The sequence below is a fragment of the Geotrypetes seraphini genome, chromosome 2 (assembly GCF_902459505.1).
Source record: "Geotrypetes seraphini chromosome 2, aGeoSer1.1, whole genome shotgun sequence".
NCBI lineage: Eukaryota > Metazoa > Chordata > Amphibia > Gymnophiona > Dermophiidae > Geotrypetes > Geotrypetes seraphini.
Genome location: NC_047085.1, coordinates 378,154,882 through 378,177,216, shown reverse-complemented (window position 1 = coordinate 378,177,216; position 22,335 = coordinate 378,154,882). Strand labels below are relative to the sequence as shown.

At 43.2% G+C, this 22,335-nt stretch overlaps 1 protein-coding gene across 1 annotated transcript in view; it reads right to left on the bottom strand.

Moving 5' to 3' along the window:
* LOC117353985 (dynein heavy chain 5, axonemal-like) overlaps positions 1–22,335 on the bottom strand; it is a 629,516-nt gene that overhangs the window by 577,145 nt on the left and 30,036 nt on the right. Inside the window, exons 3-5 of the mRNA XM_033930650.1 lie at positions 14,058–14,158; positions 11,743–11,931; positions 3,769–3,843 (exon numbers count right to left, since the gene is read on the bottom strand). Of these exons, the coding sequence (XP_033786541.1) occupies positions 3,769–3,843; positions 11,743–11,931; positions 14,058–14,158 (365 nt within the window). The remainder of the gene's footprint in view (positions 1–3,768; positions 3,844–11,742; positions 11,932–14,057; positions 14,159–22,335) is intronic.

The following is a 22,335-nucleotide window of genomic DNA, read 5'->3' as shown; positions in this document are numbered from 1 at the left end:
ATTGAAGCGGTAGCTCTTAATTTAAAGTGAGTAACTTTGCAGGAATGATATAGTTTAAAGAAGATTGTCTTTCTCAAAAATCATTAGATTTATTGTGTTATTCAGATATTCCCCTGATGTAGCAGATGGGTGAAACAGGGCCTGTCGGGATATCTAAGAGAAATCTATAAACAAAATTTAAATTAGCTTTCCGAGTGTGGTAGACCTGCACTTGGTTTCAACTGCAGACTGCGGTGGCTCTTTAGTATCAAAAGACAATGAGATAAGTGCTCATTTCTTATATATTTTTTTGAAATGTATTGAACACCTACGGTAAAAGTCCTAAAAGCTTTAATAGTGATCACTTTAAGGGTGTATAAGAGTGATTGCAGTAAGATAGATAACGGAGTTTTTTTCGACACCAAGGATGTATTTCTCTGTGGCAACTAAGTACTTGCCATAGAAAGTTTCCCAGGCATGTTCCTGAGAAACACTGAGGTCTTTTTCTCTGTTTAAAGAAACGTGGCATATATTTTCTGATATTAAGAATATCTTTTTTTGTGTTGATATATATTTAAGATATTTAGCTTGTACTGAAATATACAAATCTAATGCCATATATAGAAATCCCTTATGTCAGAGATATGAACTTTGGTGTGTTTGCCCGTCCAAATCTAATGAACATCCATTTCTCGTGTATTTTAGAAAAGGATCTGCTTACATACAGCCTATTCTAAAACACATGAGAAACGGATGTCCAAGTGCTGATTACGTCCACAATAAACATCTATTTGACAAACTGAAACATTCAGACTATGAATGGGGCAAACCAAGTGACATGGATGTCTGTGAGGCACTAACAGCCTGATTCTAAAAATGGTTTCCCGATTGTAGGTGGCGTTAATCATTCTACCGCCATCTAATGGACCAATTGGGACACGTTTAAAAAAAATCAATGGGGCAAAGGCTGCCTACAATGTAAGTGTTGTTCGCACGTGTATGAAGACCTCTATGCACGTGTATGGACAACTATGGCTGGCCTAGGCGTGCTTTACACCAGAAGTGGTCTTAGACGTCTCTAGGTATGCCTATGCGCTTCTTATAGGCCTTTTAAAGCGTCTGAAGAAGAAATAGATGTGATTCTGGATGCGGCACATACCAGTGATTGACGTATGGTAGGCGCTCCTTCTATAGGAGCCTACCGCAGCAGGTGCTGTTTTCAAAATCAGGTACTACAAGATCAATTCTCTGTAGGCAGCCAACATTTACATTACATTACATTAGGGACTTCTATTCCGCCTATACCTTGCAGTTCAAGGCGGATTACAAAAGAGCTAACTGGACATTTCCAGTGAAGTTACAACAGTTTTGGGGTTTTTTTTTGGGGGGGGGGTTTGATTACAAGGGAGGAGAGGTAGCTGGATTAATTCCGGAAGAACTTGCAAATTGGATATTAAATTGACTGTACGTTACTGTGTGATATAACAAATAGATTATAGTTAGAGTACAAATAAGATTACGTTACATTTCAGGGATCTGAATACTTGGTTGGTGTTTTGGGGAGGAAGAGATTATTTAAGAGGAGGTTTTGGGGGAGAATTTATCTAGGAGGAGGGGGAAGGGTTGGGTTAAGATATCTGGATAAATTTTTTGAAAAGTAGGGTTTTGATTTCTTTTTGAAAAGTTTTGAAGTCACCCATTGCCGTCAACAGGTTGGAGATGGAGTGGTTAAGTTTTGCTGCTTGCATCGTCAGAAGGTTATCAAACATCTTTTTGCGCTGAGTGCCCTTGAGTGGAGGGAAGGCAAAAGGGTTCGGAGTTCTTCTTTGTCTTGAGGTGAGGATCTGGTTTAGGCGGTTGTTTAGATAGGGGGGGCGGAGCCATTTAATGCTTTGAATAATAGACAGTAGAATTTGAATTGAATTCGTGCTTGCATAGGTAGCCAGTGAGAGTCTAGGAAGGCAGTTGTAATATGATCATATTTTCTCAGGGAGTAGATCAGTCTGAGTGCAGTGTTTTGTATTGTCTGAAGTTGTTTTATCATGTTGGCAGGATAAGGTAGATAGAGGGAATTGCAATAGTCCAGTAGACCTAAGACTAGGGATTGGAAAATTAGCCTTAATTGTGCTGGGTCGAAAAATTTTCTTATTTTACGTAGATTTCTCATAATTAAAAAAGCTTTCTGGGATGTTTTATTGATTTGGGACTGCATTGTGCAGCATCTGTCTATCGTTACTTCTAGGAGTTTGAGTTCGGGCTGATTTGGATATTTGGTGTTTTTAATTTTCATTTCTGTAATGGTGGGAGTTTTGGCCTTTTCGAACAGAAGGAATTTTGTTTTATCTGAGTTTAGTTTCAGTTTGTGGTCTACCATCCATTTTTCCACTGCATCTAGGGTTATTTCCAGTTTTGCTGTAGTGGTGGGCTCTGATGGGTCGAAGGGGAGGAGTATGGTGATGTCATCTGCGTAGCTGAAGGATGTAACATTTAAGTTATTTAAAGTGGCTCCAAGGGAGGAAATAAAGAGGTTGAAGAGCGTAGGTGATAGAGATGATCCTTGTGGAACTCCGCATGGGTTGGACCATGGTTCTGATTTGATATTATTGGACTTTACCCTGTAGGTTCTTGATTTGAGGAATCCTTGGAACCAATTGTAGACCTTGCCTGAGATCCCAATGGCGTTAAGTATCTGTAGCAGTATGGAGTGGTCGACCAGGTCAAATGCTGCGGAGGGGTCAAGTTGGATTAGCATCATCTTTTTGCCTTTGCTAATTTGCTGTCGAGCTGTGTCTAGTAGTGTTACAAGTAGTGTTTCTGTGCTGTGGTTGGTTCGAAATCCTGATTGTGAGAACAGTTACATCTGGTCTAAAGCAGGTGTAAATGTACACATCTAATATTGCATTTTAGCTTATAGTATTCTATAAGTTACACGTGTACATGTGGGACCCAGCAATGCCTCATCCATATGCATGTTTCTTTTGCAGTTGCGTGTTATAGGATTTAGATGCTAACTTTATAGAATAGCGATTTACCAGAGATATGCATGTTAAGTACAAATTTAAGCCAAACCGTGCCACATATTACCACTTAAAGCCAATCATTGTCCCTTAGTGATGATTAAGTATTAAGTAATTAAACTGCATGAGTAACCACTAGTATTCTATACTATATGCACACCATTTTGTGCACAGTGGCCATAAATGTGCATATAATGATATTGGTGCAACTTGATTACCGCATGCCAATGCAAATGTTAACAAACAACCTGCAAAGGAAAACACTGGGCTATCCTCCAATATTTGCCGCATTAGATTTGCAGCTACAGCGCATTAATTTTCTGCATTAAGCGCCAGCAATTGCAAAACCTAACACACTGAGCAAGTAACTTTCCATTGCCCCAGGTATAAAAACAGATTATGAGCCAACTAGGAACAGAGAAAGTACTTGTGTATATGATATGTATATCGGTTTGGTTATTCCACAGAAAGGGGTATATCAAGCTTATGGGAGAAAAAGTAAAATACAATGAATAGACATAAAAGACAATTGTTAGGAAAGCATGGACAAAGACAAATGCATCTACAAAATAAACTGAAAAAATATTTTCCTTCTATATGCATAAAACATAGAGGCTCATTCTGAAAGCACTTAGACACACAAAGTACCACAGTAACCTATGGTACTTTGTGTGTCTAAGTGCTTTGAAAATAAGTTCCCAAGTAAGCTTCTATTAGTATTCAGAATACAGTGGTTCAATCATCGTCTATTATAGACAAAAGAGATACAAACCTGTGGAACTTCTTGATAAAAGAAGAGCAACTTTTTTGATCCATTGAGTGCGAAGAAGTCTCCCGCCATACTGAACTATAACAAAATCATAATTGCTGTTAAAAAATTGCATATTGCATTAAAGGAGTACAACTTCATACAAGTTCTGCATTACTGAAAATTTATTTCACATATAGATCTGAGAGCAGGGTTACCAGACATCTGGATATACCTGGACATGTCCTCTTTTCAGAGGGCATGTCTGGGCGTCTGCGTGGCTTTTCAAAACCTGGCACTTTGTCCGGGTTTTGAAAAGTAAATTTCGTCAAGAGGGGAATCCTCGCATGCGCAGATGCCCTCCCTACCGAGACAAGCAGGCTGAGGGGGGCGGGGCTAGGGGTGCAGCTGAGGCATGGCATGGGCATGATGGGGCAGGGATGGGTGGAACTGGGCAGGGCTAAAGGGTCTAGATTTTACATATGTAAAATCTGGTAACCCTATCTGAGAGTCTTCACAATAATTTACAGATAAGGGATTTTGGACTCAGCCAATGAAAAGAAGGCATTGTTGCCCTGATTCTATAAAATCCGCCTAAAGTTAGGTGCCGATATCAGAGCCTAACATCACCTACTTCACATAGACAGGGTTACCAGATGTCCAGATTTACCTGGACATGTCCTCATTTTACAGGGCATGTCTGGGCATCCGGACGGCTTTTCAAAACCCAGCACTTTGGGTTTTGAAAAGCAAATCGCTTTGGGAGGGACATCCGCGCATCTGCGGATGTCCTCCCAACCGAGATGAGCAAGCTGAGGGGGCGGCGCTAAGGGCAAGGTGGGGCGGGGCGTAGGCATTATGGGGTGGGGATACATGGAACTGGGCAGGCCCGTGGGTGGGCCTAGGGGTCCGGATTTTACATATGTAAAATCTGGTAGACCTACACAAAGAGGCACCTAACTCAAAAACAAGTTAATGGTCTGCCCCTAACCACACCCACTTTTAGTGTCAGTGCTTTGGGCTAGGTATTTATTTTTTTATAGAATTGAGTTTTTTGAGTTAGGCAACTAACTTTCAATTAAGTCCAATTAAAGTCGATTGAGAGGTGTTGAGTGCCAATATTGGCACCAAATAAGCCCATTGCTCAATTGAGTTAGGTGCCCATATCAGTGCCTAACTTTAGGCAGAGTTTATAGAATCAGGGCCTGTGAATATCTGTAGATGCCCATACGAACCCCCTCCCCTCCACATTTCTGAACACTTTAGAGGTACAAAGAAACCCTATAAATTGGCTTACACAAAGGTTTTTCAGCCTATTGCAAGTGATGTGATGAGGAAGGCTCTCAGGAAAACTGATAACAGATCTTTAATTTTTTTTAAAAAAAAACCAAAACTGCCAATACATGGTTTTTCATAGTTTCAGACTCTTTTTATAAAAACAGATACATCTTGCTCAAGTAAGAAAAGAAGACATGCACAAGATGTTCTTATACAAGGGTAATTTTCAAATTATCTGCACAGTTGAAAAACAAACATGGGAACAGTATTTTCTACCCATGTACTTTATTCATGTTCTCAAAGTCAAAGCATCTCCCAGTGATCCGAAAGCATCTTTGTGATATCTGAATTGATGGAAAACAGAAAGACTGCAGCTTAGTGCTACTCGTAATGAAAACTTGTGTAGCCGAGGCTTGGGGAGCCTCTAGCTTTAACTCCTGAAGGGATTCTGAGATCATTCTTATCAGCACTGACAGTCTGCACACATTGGGGTCCTCACCAAAATCCAGAGCATCCCCCAGATCTGCAGTATCATCACCCACTGTGGAAGTTCCTACCAGGGAAAGCAAAGGCATAAAAACAGAATCTTGATCATAAGAACATAAGAATTGCCGCTTCTGGGTCAGACCAGTGGTCCATCCTGCCCAGCAGTCCACTGACGCGGCGGCCCCTAGGTCAAGACCAGTGCTCTAAATGAGTCCAGTCTCACCAGCTTAGCATGAACTTGTCCAACTTTGTCTTGAAACCCTGGAGGGTGTTTTTCCCTATAATAGAAGAGCGTTCCAGTTTTCTACCACTCTCTGGATGAAGAAGAATTCTTTACATTTGTACGGAATCTATCCCCTTTCAACTTTAGAGAGTGTCCTCTCGTTCTCCCTACTTTGGAGAGGGTGAACAGTCTGTCTTTCTCTACTAAGTCTATTCCCTTCAGTATTTTTGTGCAATTCTGGAGGCCACATTACCGTAAAGACGTGCTTAGAGTTGAGTCGGTTAAGACGTGCTTAAAGTTGAGTGGATGGCCACTAGGATGATCTCGGGGCTCAAGTATGAGGAAAGACTGAACAAATTGCAGCTCTACACTCTAGAGGAACGCAGGGAAAGGGGGGACATGATTGAGACATTTAAATACATCACGGGACGTGTCGAGGTGGAAGAAGACATCTTCTTTCTCAAAGGACCCTCGGTCACAAGGGGGCATCCGCTCAAACTCAGAGGAGGGAAATTTGATAGTGACGTAAGGAAGTATTTCTTCACAGAAAGGGTTGTAGATCACTGGAACAAGCTTCCAGAGCAGGTGATCAAGGCCACCAGTGTGCTTGACTTTAAGAATAAATGGGACGTCCTAGTGGGATCCCTACGAGGGTCGAGTTAAGGAAATTTTAAGATCCAATGAACAGCTTTTATTAGTCATTCCCACTCTTAAAACCATAAATACTCGAAGACAATACATTTTTACTGTTATGGCACCACAGATTTGGAATTCACTTCCACTTTATTTAAGAGAGGAGAAGAATCTGGATAAATTCAAGAGCCAACTTAAGAGCTTTCTTTTTAAAGATGCTTTCAATATTTAATTGAAACGCTAATTGCTCTTTCTGTCTGCTCTCTATTTTACCTTTTTAAGTATTTTATTTCCAATACTTTTATGTTTTTCCCATTCCTTTTGCATTTTACCTTAATTGTTCTCTCTTTCCTATCATAAATTGTATTTCTTTCCCTTCTACCCCATTGTCTCCTTGTAATAGTTTTAATTACCTTGTTTTAATTTGTCAGTTTTTAATGGTGTTTATATTGTTGTTTTTGTTTACCTTATATTTTTTGTATATTTTAAAAATTTATGTTATTATTTGTACATCGCTTAAGTAATTGTGATAGGCGATTAATCAAATAATTAATAAACTTGAAACTTGAAACTAGGTCATTAGTACTCAGACGTAATGGGGTGGGTCAGTAGAGTGGGCAGACTTGATGGGCTATAGCCCTTTTCTGCCGTCATCTTTCTATGTTTCTATGTTTCTATCATGACCCCTCACAATCTCCTCTTTTCAAGGGAGAAGAGGCCCAGATTCTCCAATCTCTCACTGTACGGCAACTCCTCCATCCCCTTAACCATTTTAGTCGCTCTTCTCTGGACCCTTTCGAGTAGTACAGTGTCCTTCTTCATGTACGGTGACCAGTGCTGGATGCAATACTCCAGATGAGGGCACACCATGGCCCGATACAGCGGCATGATAACCTATTCCGATCTGTTCGTGATTCTCTTCTTGATCATTCCTAGCATTCTGTTTGCCCTTTTCACTGCCGTAGTGCATTGTACAGATGGCTTCATGGACATGCATCACTTTGCACTTAATCACACTGAACCTCATTTGTCAAGTCAATGCCCATTTCTCGAGCTTGATTATGTCACGTTACAGATCTTCGCAATCCCCCTGTGTCTTCACTACTCTGTATAGCTGAAGAAGTTCAGCTATAGTCCCTTTCAGTTCCTTAATGACCCTCGGATGGATGCCATCTGGTCCCAGGGATTTATCGCTCTTAAGCCTAATGGACTGTTCACAAACTGAGCATGGCACTTCTGCTGGAGACTTGTGCTCTGGGGGGGGGGGGGGGGATCCCAGCACTACCAGAGCCGCAATACCAAACGGATTCATGGGGCCCTTGTTAATCAGATAGGCCTGAAACATCATATTAATAAATTCAGGGGTAATCTCTGCCCCTGAGGCACAGAGGGCTCCTACAGACCCTGTTTTGAATTGTTTTGGGATTTCACTGCCGAATCACAGTTGCGCTTTGCTAAGGATGCACTTGCACTGCCTCTTCCCCCGCCACCTCAAATTTTGACTTTTGACTCTTTCCTTGATTAGGCTGGGTCCCAGAATCTCCCAAGGGAATGGGAGGGGGGCTAAAGCAGTGACTCCCACCACTCCTCATGTGCCATGTGGCACGTGGAACATGGATGCTCCTCAAACTGCCATGAATCTAAAGTATCCTGACTTGAGGAGTCCATCTCACCTGTTTTTTTTAAGCAAAACAAGGTGTTTTGAGGGAGATAGAAGCTTTTAATTTCAAATTTTGAAATCCAAAATGGCTGCCACAGCAGCAATTTTAGCACCAAAAACGGCCTGTGGGAGCTATACAGAAAAAGAAATAGCAATTTGGGGTTTTTCAGAGGAGGGGGAACCTAGCACTAACTCTGGAAAAAACCCCAAATCAATTATAAGGTTACCCCCCCCCCATAAACTGATCTTACAGGATGTCAGCCTGCTACTCACTGTGTAATGCTTTGTGCTGGGAGCTGCAGAATGGAAGCTGTAACAGCTTACAGGGAGATCCTTGGCCTCAACAAGCATGGAATCCAAATTGCTTGTTTCTTCTGAATGCCTCTCAGGCCCAAAATGTAAATAAAAGTAAACATGAGCAGAAAAGACAAGCTCCTACTGTCTCACTTGTAGGAAGACAACTGCGGAATTAGAGGTCAGCCCAGAGATAAGTGAGGAAGTCAAAAGAATGCAAATGAAGCTTCTTACAAGAATTCTCATGAAAAGGGATTGACTACCCAAAGGTTCAGGAATAGAATGGGGTTGTACAAGAATTACTTTTGCACTTGCACAATATTATGCTCATGATAGAAGCCACATACTCAGACAGAAAACAGTGAGCCTGTGAGCACTGGTCCCTGGCTTAGGAATTAGAAGATTGGAAGGTGACATAGGGCAGTGGTAAATTAAGTTCACTCTAAGGAAAGGGACATTACCCTGGTGTGCCACAGGGATCCTATCCTTGACCCATTCCTCGATTCAGCTCTTTTCAACAAGCAAATAATGGAAGTGGTGGTAATTTTTTTTTTTTTTTTTTTTAGAAATGTTAGTATGAAAGTATTTTCTGTTCCCACACACAAGTAATACCCAATTTGATAAACCCTATCATTATGAAATAAATTGTATCCTGGTAACAGTGTCTTACTGGCTGTCCTCTTTCTACCAGGTCTCTGAAATGCCTATTATATCTACCTCTTATATCTACCTCTTATATCTACCTCTTCTGTTAGTGATATATACTCTAACCATCCCAGATATTTCAAACTGTGCTTTTATTTGTATCTACAAGCTGTTTACAAAACTTCTGACAATTTTTGTCTTTGTTGTAATCTATCTATTGGGATATCCTAAATTTCCTATTTTGATAGTATCCTTCAAAAATACCTCAGTCCAAACCATGTGCTCCTGAGCGACTGTCTGCTTCCCTCCTTCCAGCTTAAAAGCTGTTCTATCTCTTTTTTAAATGTCAGTGTCATCCTTCAGAATAACATTCCTTTCCCCTGAATGTTGCCCAGTTCCTAACAAATCTAAATTTGTCATTTCTGCACCATTTCATCAACCATGTATTGTGAACTCTGCCTGCCTCTTGGTTCTGTACATGAAACAGGGAGCATTTCTGAAAATGCTACCCTGGAAGTTCTGGATTTGAACATTCTACCTAAGAGCTTACATTTGGCTTCCAGAACCCACCTCTCACATTTTTCCTATGTAATCGTTATCCACATGTACTAAGACAGCTGGCTCTTTCCCAGCATTCTCTAAAATCTTACCCCCCTCTTTTACAAAGCCTGATAGCATGGGTCACTCACAGTAACTACCCCAAAGCCCATAGGGATTTAAAGGACTTTAGGGCTTTTGCCATGTGGCAGCCACTATTATTTAGATGACATGGGCAGACAAGTAGCCAAATGATTCTCACATCTACCAACCTAAAGTTAAAAGGGGATAGATTCCATACAAACGTAAGGAAGTTCTTCTTCACAAAGAGAGTGGTAAAAACCTGGAACGCTCTTCTGGAGGCTGTTATAGGGGAAAACACCCTCCAGGGAGTCAAGACAAAGTTAGAAAAGTTCCTGCTGAACCAGAACATACGCAGGTAAGGCTAGTCTCAGTTAGGGCACTGGTCTTTGACCTAAGGGCCACCGCATGAGCGGACTGCTGGGCACGATGGACCACTGGTTTGACCCAGCAGCAGCAATTCTTATGTTCTTATGTTCTTAACCACCCAGCTAATGCCTAATGCCTCAATGTAAAAAAAAGTATTTCCTAACAACATTAGTTAATTATAATTGAAAGTTAAGTGACTCATCTATAATTACTCTAAGAATGTTAATAGAGTGACTAAGTAGAAGAACACCACCACCACCAATTGAATAATAAAGAGAAATGTGATTTTTTTTTCTGGCAAAACTTCTGTTCCTTTTACCTAGAAACCCTCCCCCCCCCCAAGAAATTCACATTGTGCTTGAGACTATTCTCAGACAACTAAAGAGCAATGTCAAGTTTAGACGGCAGCAATATAGTCTGAGGTACACAGACATTAATCTTAATTCAAGGAGACAGAGGAGATGAATGTCTCTGTGCACATTAAAAAACAAAACCAAGAGTTTGTAATAGGAGTGCCAAAGGATTTGCCGGCGTATAAGACGACTTTTCAGTACCTTAAAATCCTCCCCAAAGTCGGGGGTCGTCTTATACGCCGGGTACTGTTTACATGCCCTTACTTTACATTAGAGAGCTGCACGGGGACGCCCCTAGGGTCGCGGGGATCCCGTGGGGACGCCCCCTAGGGTCGCGGGGATCCCATGGGGACGCCTCCGAGGGTCGCGGGGCTCCTGCGTGGCTGGATGCTCAGTCTTCTGGATGTACGCGGCTCTTCTTCTCCCTACCTTCTCTGCTTGCAGCACAGAGCCGAACGGAAGTCTTCCCGACGTCAGCGCTGACGTCGGAGGGGAGGGAGGGCTTAAACAAAGCTTAAACAAAGCCCTCCCTCCCTCCGACGTCAGCGCTGACGTCGGGAAGACTTCCGTTCGTCTCTGTGCTGCAGGCAGGGCAGATAAGGAGAAGGAGAGTAGCCTCGCGGTTCGAGTGGCTACCAAGAGAGAGGGGCGGCCGCCCCGCCCCGGTTGCAGCACAGCCGGCCAGGTTCCCTTACTTTTGTGGCACTTCCCCGACCGACCGATAACAGCCCTGGTCCGACAATCCTCCCTGCCCTGTAGCCGCGAATCTAAATTACCTTCTTACAGCAGCTGTAAGAAGGTAATTTAGATTCGCGGTTAAGGGCAGGGAGGTTTGTCGGACCGGGGCTGTTGTCGGTCGGTCGGGGAAGTGCCACAAAAGTAAGGAGACCTGGCCGGCTGTGCTGCACCCGGGGCGGTAGAGAAGGTGTGCGGAAGAAGGGGTAGTCTTATACGGCGAGTATATAACAAAACTCTATATTTTAACTAAAAGTTGGGGGGTCGTCTTATACGCCCAGTCGTCTTATACGCCGGCAAATACGGTAGGTAGATATTGAAGAGAATAGATAGACCCTATAATAGATTTTTGAGACATAAAATAGGTAAATGTTTTGATTCAGTACTGTTATCACTGATTTGTGGCTCCTGATGTAAACTAAGTTGCAATAGAATGCCATATTTTACCACAGCTTAGCAACTTTCTTTCTTAGCAATTTAAAAAGTGTCCCAGTCATTTCAAACACCGCTTCAGTGACATCAGCTGGATGTCAGAAAAATACATGAAACTAGCCATCTGCCTCAGCAAACTGATCTTCAGAGACAGCATCAGCTTACTGACCAAACCTAAGCTTGCTGTGAAATCATAACATTGTAAGTCCGGCAGAAATACAGAATTCACACAACAACCAGAAAAGAGCTACAAGCATATAATGAAATCCTACCTTCTCATCCAAAATAAGGAAGTCTTCTACTTCATTTTCACTTAAACCAATCCCATCTGCTAATTTGGATATCAGATATTTGTGTCTGGTATCTAACTGAGCTCTTCTTTCTTCCTTTGTCACTTTGGCTTGTTTGGCCATTTCTTTTCTAACCTCATTCGATAGTACTGTGATCTTCTTCCCAGTTGCCTAGAAGAGATAATGGAAATAGACTTACATATATACATACAAATATATTCATGATAATACATTATAAGACAACAGAAAGATCAAGTGACCCATTCAGTCTGCCAAGGTAGCATCCCAGCTGCTAGTCACAGATTGTGATCGCCTGAAGGATACTTTTTCTTTCTTCCACTAGATCTTTTTTCAGAACTCCACCATCAAAAGTAAACGAGCATCCAAGATCTACTAATTTCTCTACTGCACTCTACCTGTGTACAAAACTTAGATTGTGAACCCTTTAGGGACAGAGAAAGTACCTGTATTATGCAAACCATTCTGATTGCAGCACAAAAAGGTGGTAAATCAAATCCCTTATCCTTACTCGTAATATACCGGTAATAATCAAAATAGCCAGCAATACTTGCTTTGTCTTTGCCAAAGTTTGGCCTCCTAGGTTCCCTGGTAACCTGTCAAACAGATTCAGCTATGTGAGTGCCTAGGTTTCCAATAGATCTTATAATTATTACTGTGTTGCAGCTTGCTAGAAAAACACAGGTGCTATTTTGACTCTGCTATCACAAAAAGACCTAGTGTCATGAGCACCTGCATTTTCAATAGAACATCTAGCTCTTATAGTACTGTATGTGCAGCCTGCCAGTCTCAACTGCTAGTCAATTCTGTTATCACAGCCCAAGAGAAATTTGGCCATATGGTTACCTGTGTTTCTACAAGGTCAACTAACCTAGACACCCTATAAACAATCAGTCTCAGTTTTGGCATCGCTGGTGGATAATTTATGTCATCTTTTTAGTAAAGGTTCTAGTGCCTTGATCTTATAGCTGGACCTAAGTAGTGCATTCGACCTAGTCAATCATGCAGGGACTGCATACATCTAGTAGTACTATAGAACTGTTAAGTAGTAGTAGCATAGACCAGTGGTTCCCAACCCTGTCCTGGAGGACCACAAAGACAATCGGGTTTTCAGGCTAGCCCTAATGAATATGCATGAGAGAGTTTTGAATATAATGGAAGTGACAGACATGCAAATCTGCTCAATGCATATTCATTAGGGCTATCCTGAAAACTCGATTGGCCTGGTGGTCCTCCAGGACAGGGTTGGGAACCACTGGCATAGACTACCACTAGCTATTGCCAGTGTCATGTTGAATCTGGTGCCAATAAGTACAAGAACAACTCAGAATCACTCCTGCTCCTCACTCCCTAGATCCAAGGGATTTCTAAAGTTAAGTCTGGAGGGCTATGGGAAAGTGGAGATCTTTTTTGGAAAAGGGGAACTATTTGAGAGGGAATTTTGGGAAGGGGTGTGATTTCACCATAAATTGCCTGGCCCCTCGATGATGTGATCAGAAGCCACAGTCTGATGCTCCCAGCAACATGAATAATGCAACTTGTGAGGCTGATCACCAGCTGTTTAATGAGATACCGCAGGTTTATGATTCTCATGGAAAGTGAAATAAAAGGCCAGCTTTACCACACATTAATAACTACCCCATTGAGTTCCATATTATAGGTACAAAATAAGAAGGAAGAGATTGTGGTGTAGTGGTTAAAGGTACAGCCTCAGCACCTGAGATTGTGGGTTCAAACCCCATACTGCTCCTTGTGACCCTGGACAAGTCACTTAATCCTTCACTGTCCCAGGTATATTAGATAGACCATGAACCCACCAGGACAGATAGGAAAAATGTTTGAGTACCTAATATGTAACCCATTCTGAGCTCCTTTGGGAAGACAGGCTAAAAAAATCAAATAAATAAACATTACTTTGTTACCTCCGTTTTCAAATTTGAAAAAAATGGTACTTCAAGTATCAAGGCACAGATTTAACTTCTCACAAATATACCCAATTAGGCAAAGTGGGCACTACCTTCAATTAAATTCCACTACATTCAGACTTTTTAACTGTATTCCTGCTTCTCTCCACAACATATATTTGCCTCGTCTGTCGGTCTGCACTAAGTTCCAAGTTCTAGGAGTAGGAACATTTTTATTATATGTACCTGTACACTTTACACATATCTTGTAGAGTTATATAAATGTTTAGTAGAAGTAGTAAAAAGTGAGCATGCATTGTAGGACAGAATTTCAGTACTTGGCTATGATACAACCTTAATGAAATACACACTTACTGGGATAGCTGTATTTGGCGATGACACTGTAGTAGCTGATCCTGACACAATGCTCATTCGTTTTCCTGCCCCTCCACATCTACGTCGTTTCCTTTGTGTATCTAGGATGGCAAAAGAGTCACTGTAATTAACTAAGGCATGGAGAGGACATTTCTCTTCTTGAGAAGATAGGAGAGGAGAAGAGGACATTTTGCTAAGTACCATACATACTCAAATATAAACCGAGGTGACCTTCCCCCCCCAAAAAAAAAAAATTAAAAAAAAGAGGATGACTCGAGTATAAACCGAGATTAGAAATTTGGGTGATCCTAGTGAGCCAATCTACAAAAACTTGAGAATATCCACTGCTTTTTTCTAGGCTAAGCAGCATAAAATCTGTTTTATTTGGGGGGGGGGATCTTCCCAGATAATTGTGACCTGTATTGGCCACTGCTGGAAACAAGATACTGGGCTTGATAGACCTTCAGTCTGTCCCAGTAAGGCAACTTTTATGTTCTGAATTAAGAGAATAGACAACAAGATCTGATATCCCTTTCCATGTATTATAATTAGGCCAATAAAAAGGATCACCTTATTTCCATTTTCTATTTATAAATGTTTATCAACACAGCCACAATACTACTTTGCTGTCTGATTTCTGCTTTCTTCATTTTCTGGTCATTCTCTTCCTTCCATCCACTTTCTGCCTCTTCCATATGGCATCTGCTCTCTTTCTATGCCTCTTCCAGAAACTGTCTGCCTCTCCCTTCCATCTCTCCCTCCCTCCCCAGGTAGTTTTTAGCATCTTTCTCCTCCTTTCCTCCTCTAAGATCTGATATCTGTCTCCTCCCCCTCCCCCCCCCATCATCTAGCATCTCTCTCTCTCCTTTCCCTTCCCTTTTCTTCCCTGGTCTTCCTTCTCAATTTATTTTCTGCCCCTGTCTAGATTAAATTCTTTCTTACTATCCAATCCTCATTTCCCTCTTTTCAATGTGTCTACCTACAGCTTGCCAACTCTTTCCCTCACCCCTACCAGTATTTCACTAACTCTAGCCTCTTCACACAATCCAGCATGTGCCCTTTTATCTTTATCCCCTCCTTCCATCCAGTATGGGCTCTCTCTCTCCTCTCCACTTCCTTCCAGTGCCTGCTCCTCTCTCTCTTCTCTCTACTTCCATCCAGCATCTATTCCCCCTCTCTTTCCCATTCAATGTCTGCTCCCCTCTCTCTGTCCTCCCCACTTCCTTCCAGCCACTACTCCCCCCTCTCCTCCCCACTTCCATCCGTCATCTGCTACCCCCCTCTCCACTTCCAGCGTCTTCTCTCCTCTCTCTTCCAGTGACTGCCCCCTCTCTCTGTACTCCCCACTTCCATCAGCATCTGCTCCACCTCTCTCCACTTCCATTCAGCATCAGTTCTCTCACTTCCCCCATTTTCCATCCAGCATTTGTCATCATCACCCCTTTCTCCACACAATAAGCCTGAAGCGCCATTCAACATCTTTCCCTTGTCAGGCCATCTCCCTCCCTCCCTTCCCCTAACCTTCAAGGCGCTTTTCAAAATGAAAGTTTTTGCTCTCATAGGGCCCCTGACACGGCTGTCCTGACACTTCTCCTCTGACACAATGCCCCCTGTGATGAACCTCGAAGCCATTATCCTCCATGCACACAAACCCCTGCCATCGCTACTGCCACCCTCCTCCATGCATACCCCTCCCCAACATCACGCTTACCATTAGCACTGGGAACCTGCTACTACCGTCAATGCTGTATTCTGATCTGGTGCAGGGCCTTGAGCATCATAGAAACATAGAGTATGACGGCAGAAAAGGACCTGTGGCCCAACAAGTCTGCCCACTCAAGAACCCTCCCTCAGCTAATTTGTCTACTCTAGAATCCCCTCTCCCATGAGTCCGTCGTTTAAGCATGACTCTGTAGGGACCCCACTTGTCTGTCCCAATGTCTCTTGAAGTCGAGCACGCTGCTGGCCTCGACCATTTGGCATGGAAGGCCATTCCATCGATCAATCACCCTTTCGGTGAAGAAGTATTTCCTGGTGTCACCATGAAATCTTCCCCCTTTAAGTTTTAGTGGATGCCCTCTTGTCGCCGTGGGACCCTTAAGAAAAAAGATATCTTCCTCCACCTCGATGCGGCCCGTGATGTATTTAAATGTTTCAATCATGTCCCCCCTTTCTCTGCGCTCCTCGAGAGAATATAGGTGTAGTCTGGTCAGACGTTCCTCATAAGGCCTGCCTGCTTCCACTGTCTCTGAGAATCTCGGAGGGGGTGGAAGCTGGCAGGCTTTGAGCATGCACAGATGCTCAAAGCTCCGCAACAGTTCAGAAAACAGCATAAAGGAACCTACAATAAAATCAACATAAAAAGCTTATCCTTCCAGCTTCCTGATGTAGCTTAGCAAAACACAGACTATGTTGAAGCTGTGAACAGACCTTTTCAGATACGTGGTCTACTGTTAAATAGCTTTTGTAGAGCCATAACATTTGCCACTCCAGTAGAAGCAAGATTCCTTGCTCCATGCAATGTGTTATGATCAAAATCAAGCACCTTTCCAGCGATGTTGTACCGCTGTTGTGGCACCTTATTGAAGAGCTTATGAGCACATTTAAATATTTAAAAGCCTTTAAATGTTACATGATGATAGTATTTGAAAAACTTGCCCAGTATCGATGAGAGGGAGGTCTTTTGTGTTTTGTTCTATACATCCATCTTTAGCATTAACTTTTAACATTCAACTTTCTTCCATTTTTCTGCTTTCTTCTCAAAATCTACTTTTCCATGCCTTCCCTTCCCATCTATCCATGTGTACCATCTCCTCCATCTTTCTTCTCCCCTATTCCCATCTATCCATAAGAAGCATTTCTTCTTATCTTTTCCTTGTCGCATCCATCACTGTGCACCATCTCCTCCATCTGTCTCCCCTTCCCTTCCATCCCTATGCACATCTCATCCATCTCCCATGGTCAGACATCTCTGTCTTCCCCCATCCTCCCTCATATGGTCTGACATTTTTCTCCTCTCCTTCCCATAGCCTGGAATCTCTCTCCTCTCCCATGATCTGGCATCTCTCTCTCCTTCCCTCCCTCTTCACGAGGTCTAACATCTCTCTACTCTCCTTTCGGCAGTCTGGCATCTCTCTCTCCCCTCCTTCCCTTCAATTCTGTGGTCTGGCATCTCTCTTTCCTTCCCATTCCAGTGGTCTGACATCTCTCCCTTCTTTGGGTCATCTCTCCTCTCTCCCAGTGTAACTTAATCACCTCACTCGTCATACCAACTTCCAGGTAGTTTATAAATATGTTGAAGAGCACAGGCCTGAGCACTGAACCCTGCAGCACTCCACTCGTGACACTTTTCCAGTCTGAGTATTGTCCATTTACCCCCCACTCTCTGTTTCCTATCTGCCAACCAAGTAGATGGTTATTAGTCATAACCTTCAGAGCCTTTGGGACTTTCAGAAGAGATATGAGGGATGCTTCCAAACTAATTATGATCAACATGAGGAAGTGCTGCATATGTTAATGAATTCTAAACCATGTTCATGCGGGACCTTGTTGAACCCCATCTGAAAATCCAGATATACAATGTCAGCCAGGTCACCCTTGTCTATCTGCCTTTTTATTCCTTTGAAGAAGTGCAGGAAGTTTGTCAAACAAGATCTTCCTTTGCTGAAGCCATGCTGGCTAGTCTTCATCAGATTGTGTCCATCAAGGTGATCAGTGATGCGGTCCTTTATCAGCGCCTCTACCATCTTTCCCAGTACCGAAGTCAGACTCACTGGTATGTAGTTTCCAGGATCTCACCTTGAACCTTTCTTAAAGATCGGCATAACATTTTCCACTTTCCAATCTTCCGGAATCCTTCCTGATTTGATCGACAGATTGACTATTAGTTGAAGCAGTTCAGCTATAACCTCTTTCAGTTCCTTGATTACCGTCGGGTAGTCATTTGTGCACGGTGTCCAGCACTGATCACACAATCCACCAGCCAGCTCCAATCAATAAAAAAGAAAGACACTTGGGATACAAGAATGTGTAAAATAGCTGATGACTTAGAAATGTGATGAAGCAGCACTTAAATCGATCTCAGCATCGGAAAAAGAATTCACAAATAAAACTCAAAAGTCAGTACTGATACTGACCTCAGCTTAACATCATCAACAAAGCTTCACACAAAGAGAACAGTTAAGTGTATTGTGAGGGAAGGTTCTTGAAGTCTAGCCACTGAGCTTGTACAGCAGAACTGCATATACTGTAACCTACCTATCCCATCCTAGGCAATGAAGAGCAAGGTGCTGCTGCTCCTACTTTTGCCATACTCTTATGCATAACCCTTTGACTCACTGAAATACTGACATATTGTGGAAATACTTCTGTGAGCTCTTCTGAGCAGGGACTGTCTCTTGAGTGTTTAATGTACTGTACAGCATTGCATGCATCCGGTAATGCTATAGAAATAATAAACAGTAGTAGCAGTAATTCCCTCTCTTAGTCTCTCACTCACTTGCCCACCTAATTTTTTTTCCTCACACATTCACCCCATCAACTCCATCCCTTCTCACTCTTTTAGCCCCTCTCTCATGACCCCTCCACCACCAATGCCTCAGGCTAACTCCTCTTCCTCTGCTCTTGGGAACTGAAGTCATTCTTTCAACTGCAACAGTGTGGATTTGGTGACAGAGGCAAAATACGTGACATAAGGGACTATCACTCTTGTCCTGGCAGCATGGTGAAGGGGAAATTTTTGGAAGAGGGTGAAGTAACAGAAGTTAGTGTAACTGGGTTTAAAAAAGGTTTTAAAAAGTTCCTGGAGAAAAAGTCCATAGTGTGCTATTGAGATAGACATGGGGAAGCCACTGTTTGCCCTGAGATTGGTAGCATGGAATGTTGCTATTATTTGGGTTTCTGCCAGGTACTTGTGACCTGGATTGGCCACTGTTGGAAACGGGATATTGGGTTAGATGGAACATTGATCTTACCTAATATGGCTATTCTTATTTTCTTAATGTATTGGTAGAAGGAGCTTGGAGTGAGAAACTAGAACAAGATGGTCGGCTTGTAATTTTACCTCATGGCAGAGTACAGGAGTGGTTTGCCATTGCCTTCTCTTGTGCAGTGTGTGGCTGCTGCCAACCTAGGGCTCCTCAGCCTAAAGCACCTGGTATTCCCAGGTGGTCTCCCATCCAGGTACTAGCTAGACCCAACACTGCTTAGCTTCCAATGGTAAGAGCAGGCCTACTCAGGGTGGCCAGGCCACCTCACTGTACATCCAGAGGCAAACAAAAAGAGAAGAGAAAGGCCCACAGAGATTGCTGTGTGACAGTTATTAGTCATAACCTTCAGAGCCTTTGGGACTTTCAGAAGAGATATGAGGGATGCTTCCAAACTAATTATGATCAACATGAGGAAGTGCTGCATATGTTAATGAATTCTAAACAGAGCTTACAGGCTCATAATCTAACAGAGGTATACTGCTTTTCAATAGTATGAGTCTTATGTGACTCATATTTGCCATTTCAGAGCAACATTTGGTTAGCATTTATGACATTCAAGCAAACTGTGGTATTCATACACGAAATGGAACATGTTGCAGATCTCATTTTGATTATCATTCAAGAAGCAGAGTCACAGTATTAGCATGTAACACAGACTATTTTATTTTAGGTATTTATATACCGCTTATCAAAGATATCTAAGTGGTTTACAGTCAGGTACTCAAGCATTTTCCCTGTCTGTCCCGGTAGGCTCACAATCTAACACAGTGTTCTTCAACCTTTTTACACCCGTGGACCGGAAGAAAAAAAAGAATTATTTTGTGGACCGGCAAACTACTAGGACTAAAATTTAAAAACCCCGTTTCCACCCCATCTCCGCGAGCTCGGTCCCCACAAATCATCTGATCCCATCCACACAAGCCTCAGTTATGATTTTATATTGAATGTATTTTATTAAAGTATAAAAAGAAACAATATTCTGTAGAATTGTCATTTTATAAATACAAATAATTCAGAGCAAGGATCAACAAAACCCCTGTCTCCCCTCCCATTCACATATATCCCCTCTACTATCAAGAAAACTGAACAAGCCAAATTATTACAGAATGCTACACAGAAATATCATGCTAACAGAATACTGAAGTAACACATGACAGGAATAGTTTTAGGGGAGTGCAACTAGGGCAACTGCCCCCTGGTCAGAGAGCGCCCTAAGCCAGCTGGAAGCTAAAGAAGCACTGCCTGGGTTTTGCAGTCCCCAGTTATGTCTAACACCAGCTCTAGCAGGATATATATTTCAAATCTGATATATTCTAATCACAAAATAGAAATAAAATTATTTTTTTCTACCTTTTGTCGTCTCTGGTTTCTGCTTTCAATCTTTTTTTCACTCTCTTCCTTCCAGCGTATGCCCTCTCTGTCTCTTCAATCCAGCATCTGCCCCTTCCATCCACTGTCTGTCCTCTCCCCCTTCCATATGGTATCTGTCTTCTTTCTATGTCCCTCTCCCCTTTCCATCCAGCTTGTGCCCCTCTCTCCCTTTTACATGATTCATTCCAGCTTCACTGCTCTCTTCGTTTTTATCTCTCCTACACCAGATCTATCATCGTTGTCCCTCTGCTTATTTTTCTGCTAACCCCTTCCTATCATCAATCTCTCTACTTTCTCATGCCTGTGTCTCCCCTTCCCCTCCTCTAATCTCTCTGCCAGCTGTTTCCTTCCTTTTTTCATTCTCCCTTCCCTCCTCCTCCTGTCCAGCAGTAACTCTCTTCCCTTCTTCCCCTCCCAGCAGCATCTCTCCGTCTCCCTCTCCAGTAGCAGCTGTCCCTTTTTTTTCCTTGCCCAGCAGCTTCCCAGATTCCTTTCCCTCCTCCCCTCCCAGAAGCATCTCTCCTTCTCCTTCTCCAGTAGCAGCTGTCCCTTTTTTTCCTGGCCCAGCAGCTTCCCAGATTCCTTTCCCTCCTCCCCTCCCAGATGCATCTCTCCTTCTCCCTCTCCAGTAGCAGCTGTCCCTTTTTTTTCCTTGCCCAGCAGCTTCCCAGATTCCTTTCCCTCCTCCCCTCCCAGATGCATCTCTCCTTCTCCCTCTCCAGTAGCAGCTGTCCCTTTTTTTTCCTTGCCCAGCAGCTTCCCAGATTCCTTTCCCTCCTCCCCTCCAAGATGCATCTCTCCTTCTCCCTCTCCAGTAGCAGCTGTCCCTTTTTTTTCCTGGCCCAGCAGCTTCCCAGATTCCTTTCCCTCCTCCCCTCCCAGAAGCATCTCTCCTTCTCCCTTTCCAGTAGCAGCTGTCCCTTTTTTCCCCTGCCCAGCAGCTTCCCAGACTCTGATAGTGGTTTTCTCCCCTCCCAGCAGCTCTTCTTACTTCCCAGCGCAGCGATTTACGAAGGCAGCCTCGGGTCCTTTGTTGGGTCGCGCCGCCTCTGAGGAAAGAGGAAGTTGCATCATCAGAGGCAGCCGCTACTCAACAAAAGCCCCGAGGCTGCCTTCGTGAATCGCTGAGCTGGGAAGTAAAGGAGAGCTGCAGAGAGGGGAGAAAGCCACTGTCGGAGGCTCCCCAAGATCTCTCCGGCCCAGCACACGCTTCCGATGCTGATCTTGCCGGTCCTGCGCGGACCGGCAGGAAGTTGAAATGAGTCAATCTTGCCGGTCCTGCGCGTACCGGCAAAAATTTCCTGCGGACTGACACCGGTCCGCGGACCGGCGGTTGAAGAACTGTGATCTAACATATCTAGGGCAATGGAGGATTGAGTGACTTGCCCAAGGTCACAAGGAGCAGTACAGGATTTTAACCCACAACCTCAGGGTGCTGAGGTTGTAACTCTAACCACTACACCACGCCTTCCTCGTGATGTTTCACATTCAGAAGGAAAGATTCTGATTTTCTTTATTTTTTCAAGGGTCATGTCTGAGGTACAATGGGATAGTGTTCAGAGTTTCTGTCTTCTCTCTTAATTCTTCATCAGACCTCTAGATCAGTGGTTGCCAGACTTTTTTATGTTTCACACATACCCTCTGTCACATGGCATCATCACTTCCCTCCCCCCCTCATTCTTGGCATCACCATCTTGTTACCTCCTACCCTCTCCACTCCCCCAGCATCAGCATCTCACCTTCCCTCCCCTCACATTACAGCATCAGCACCTTTTCTTCGTTTCCACTATCCTGGCATCAACATTTTCCTTTTCCTGCCTCCTCCTCTTAACTCCAACATCAGCATTATCTTCCCTTGAGCCCTCAGTCTGGCCTCCCACCAACAAGAAGAATCAGGTGAGCAACACTTATTACCTGCT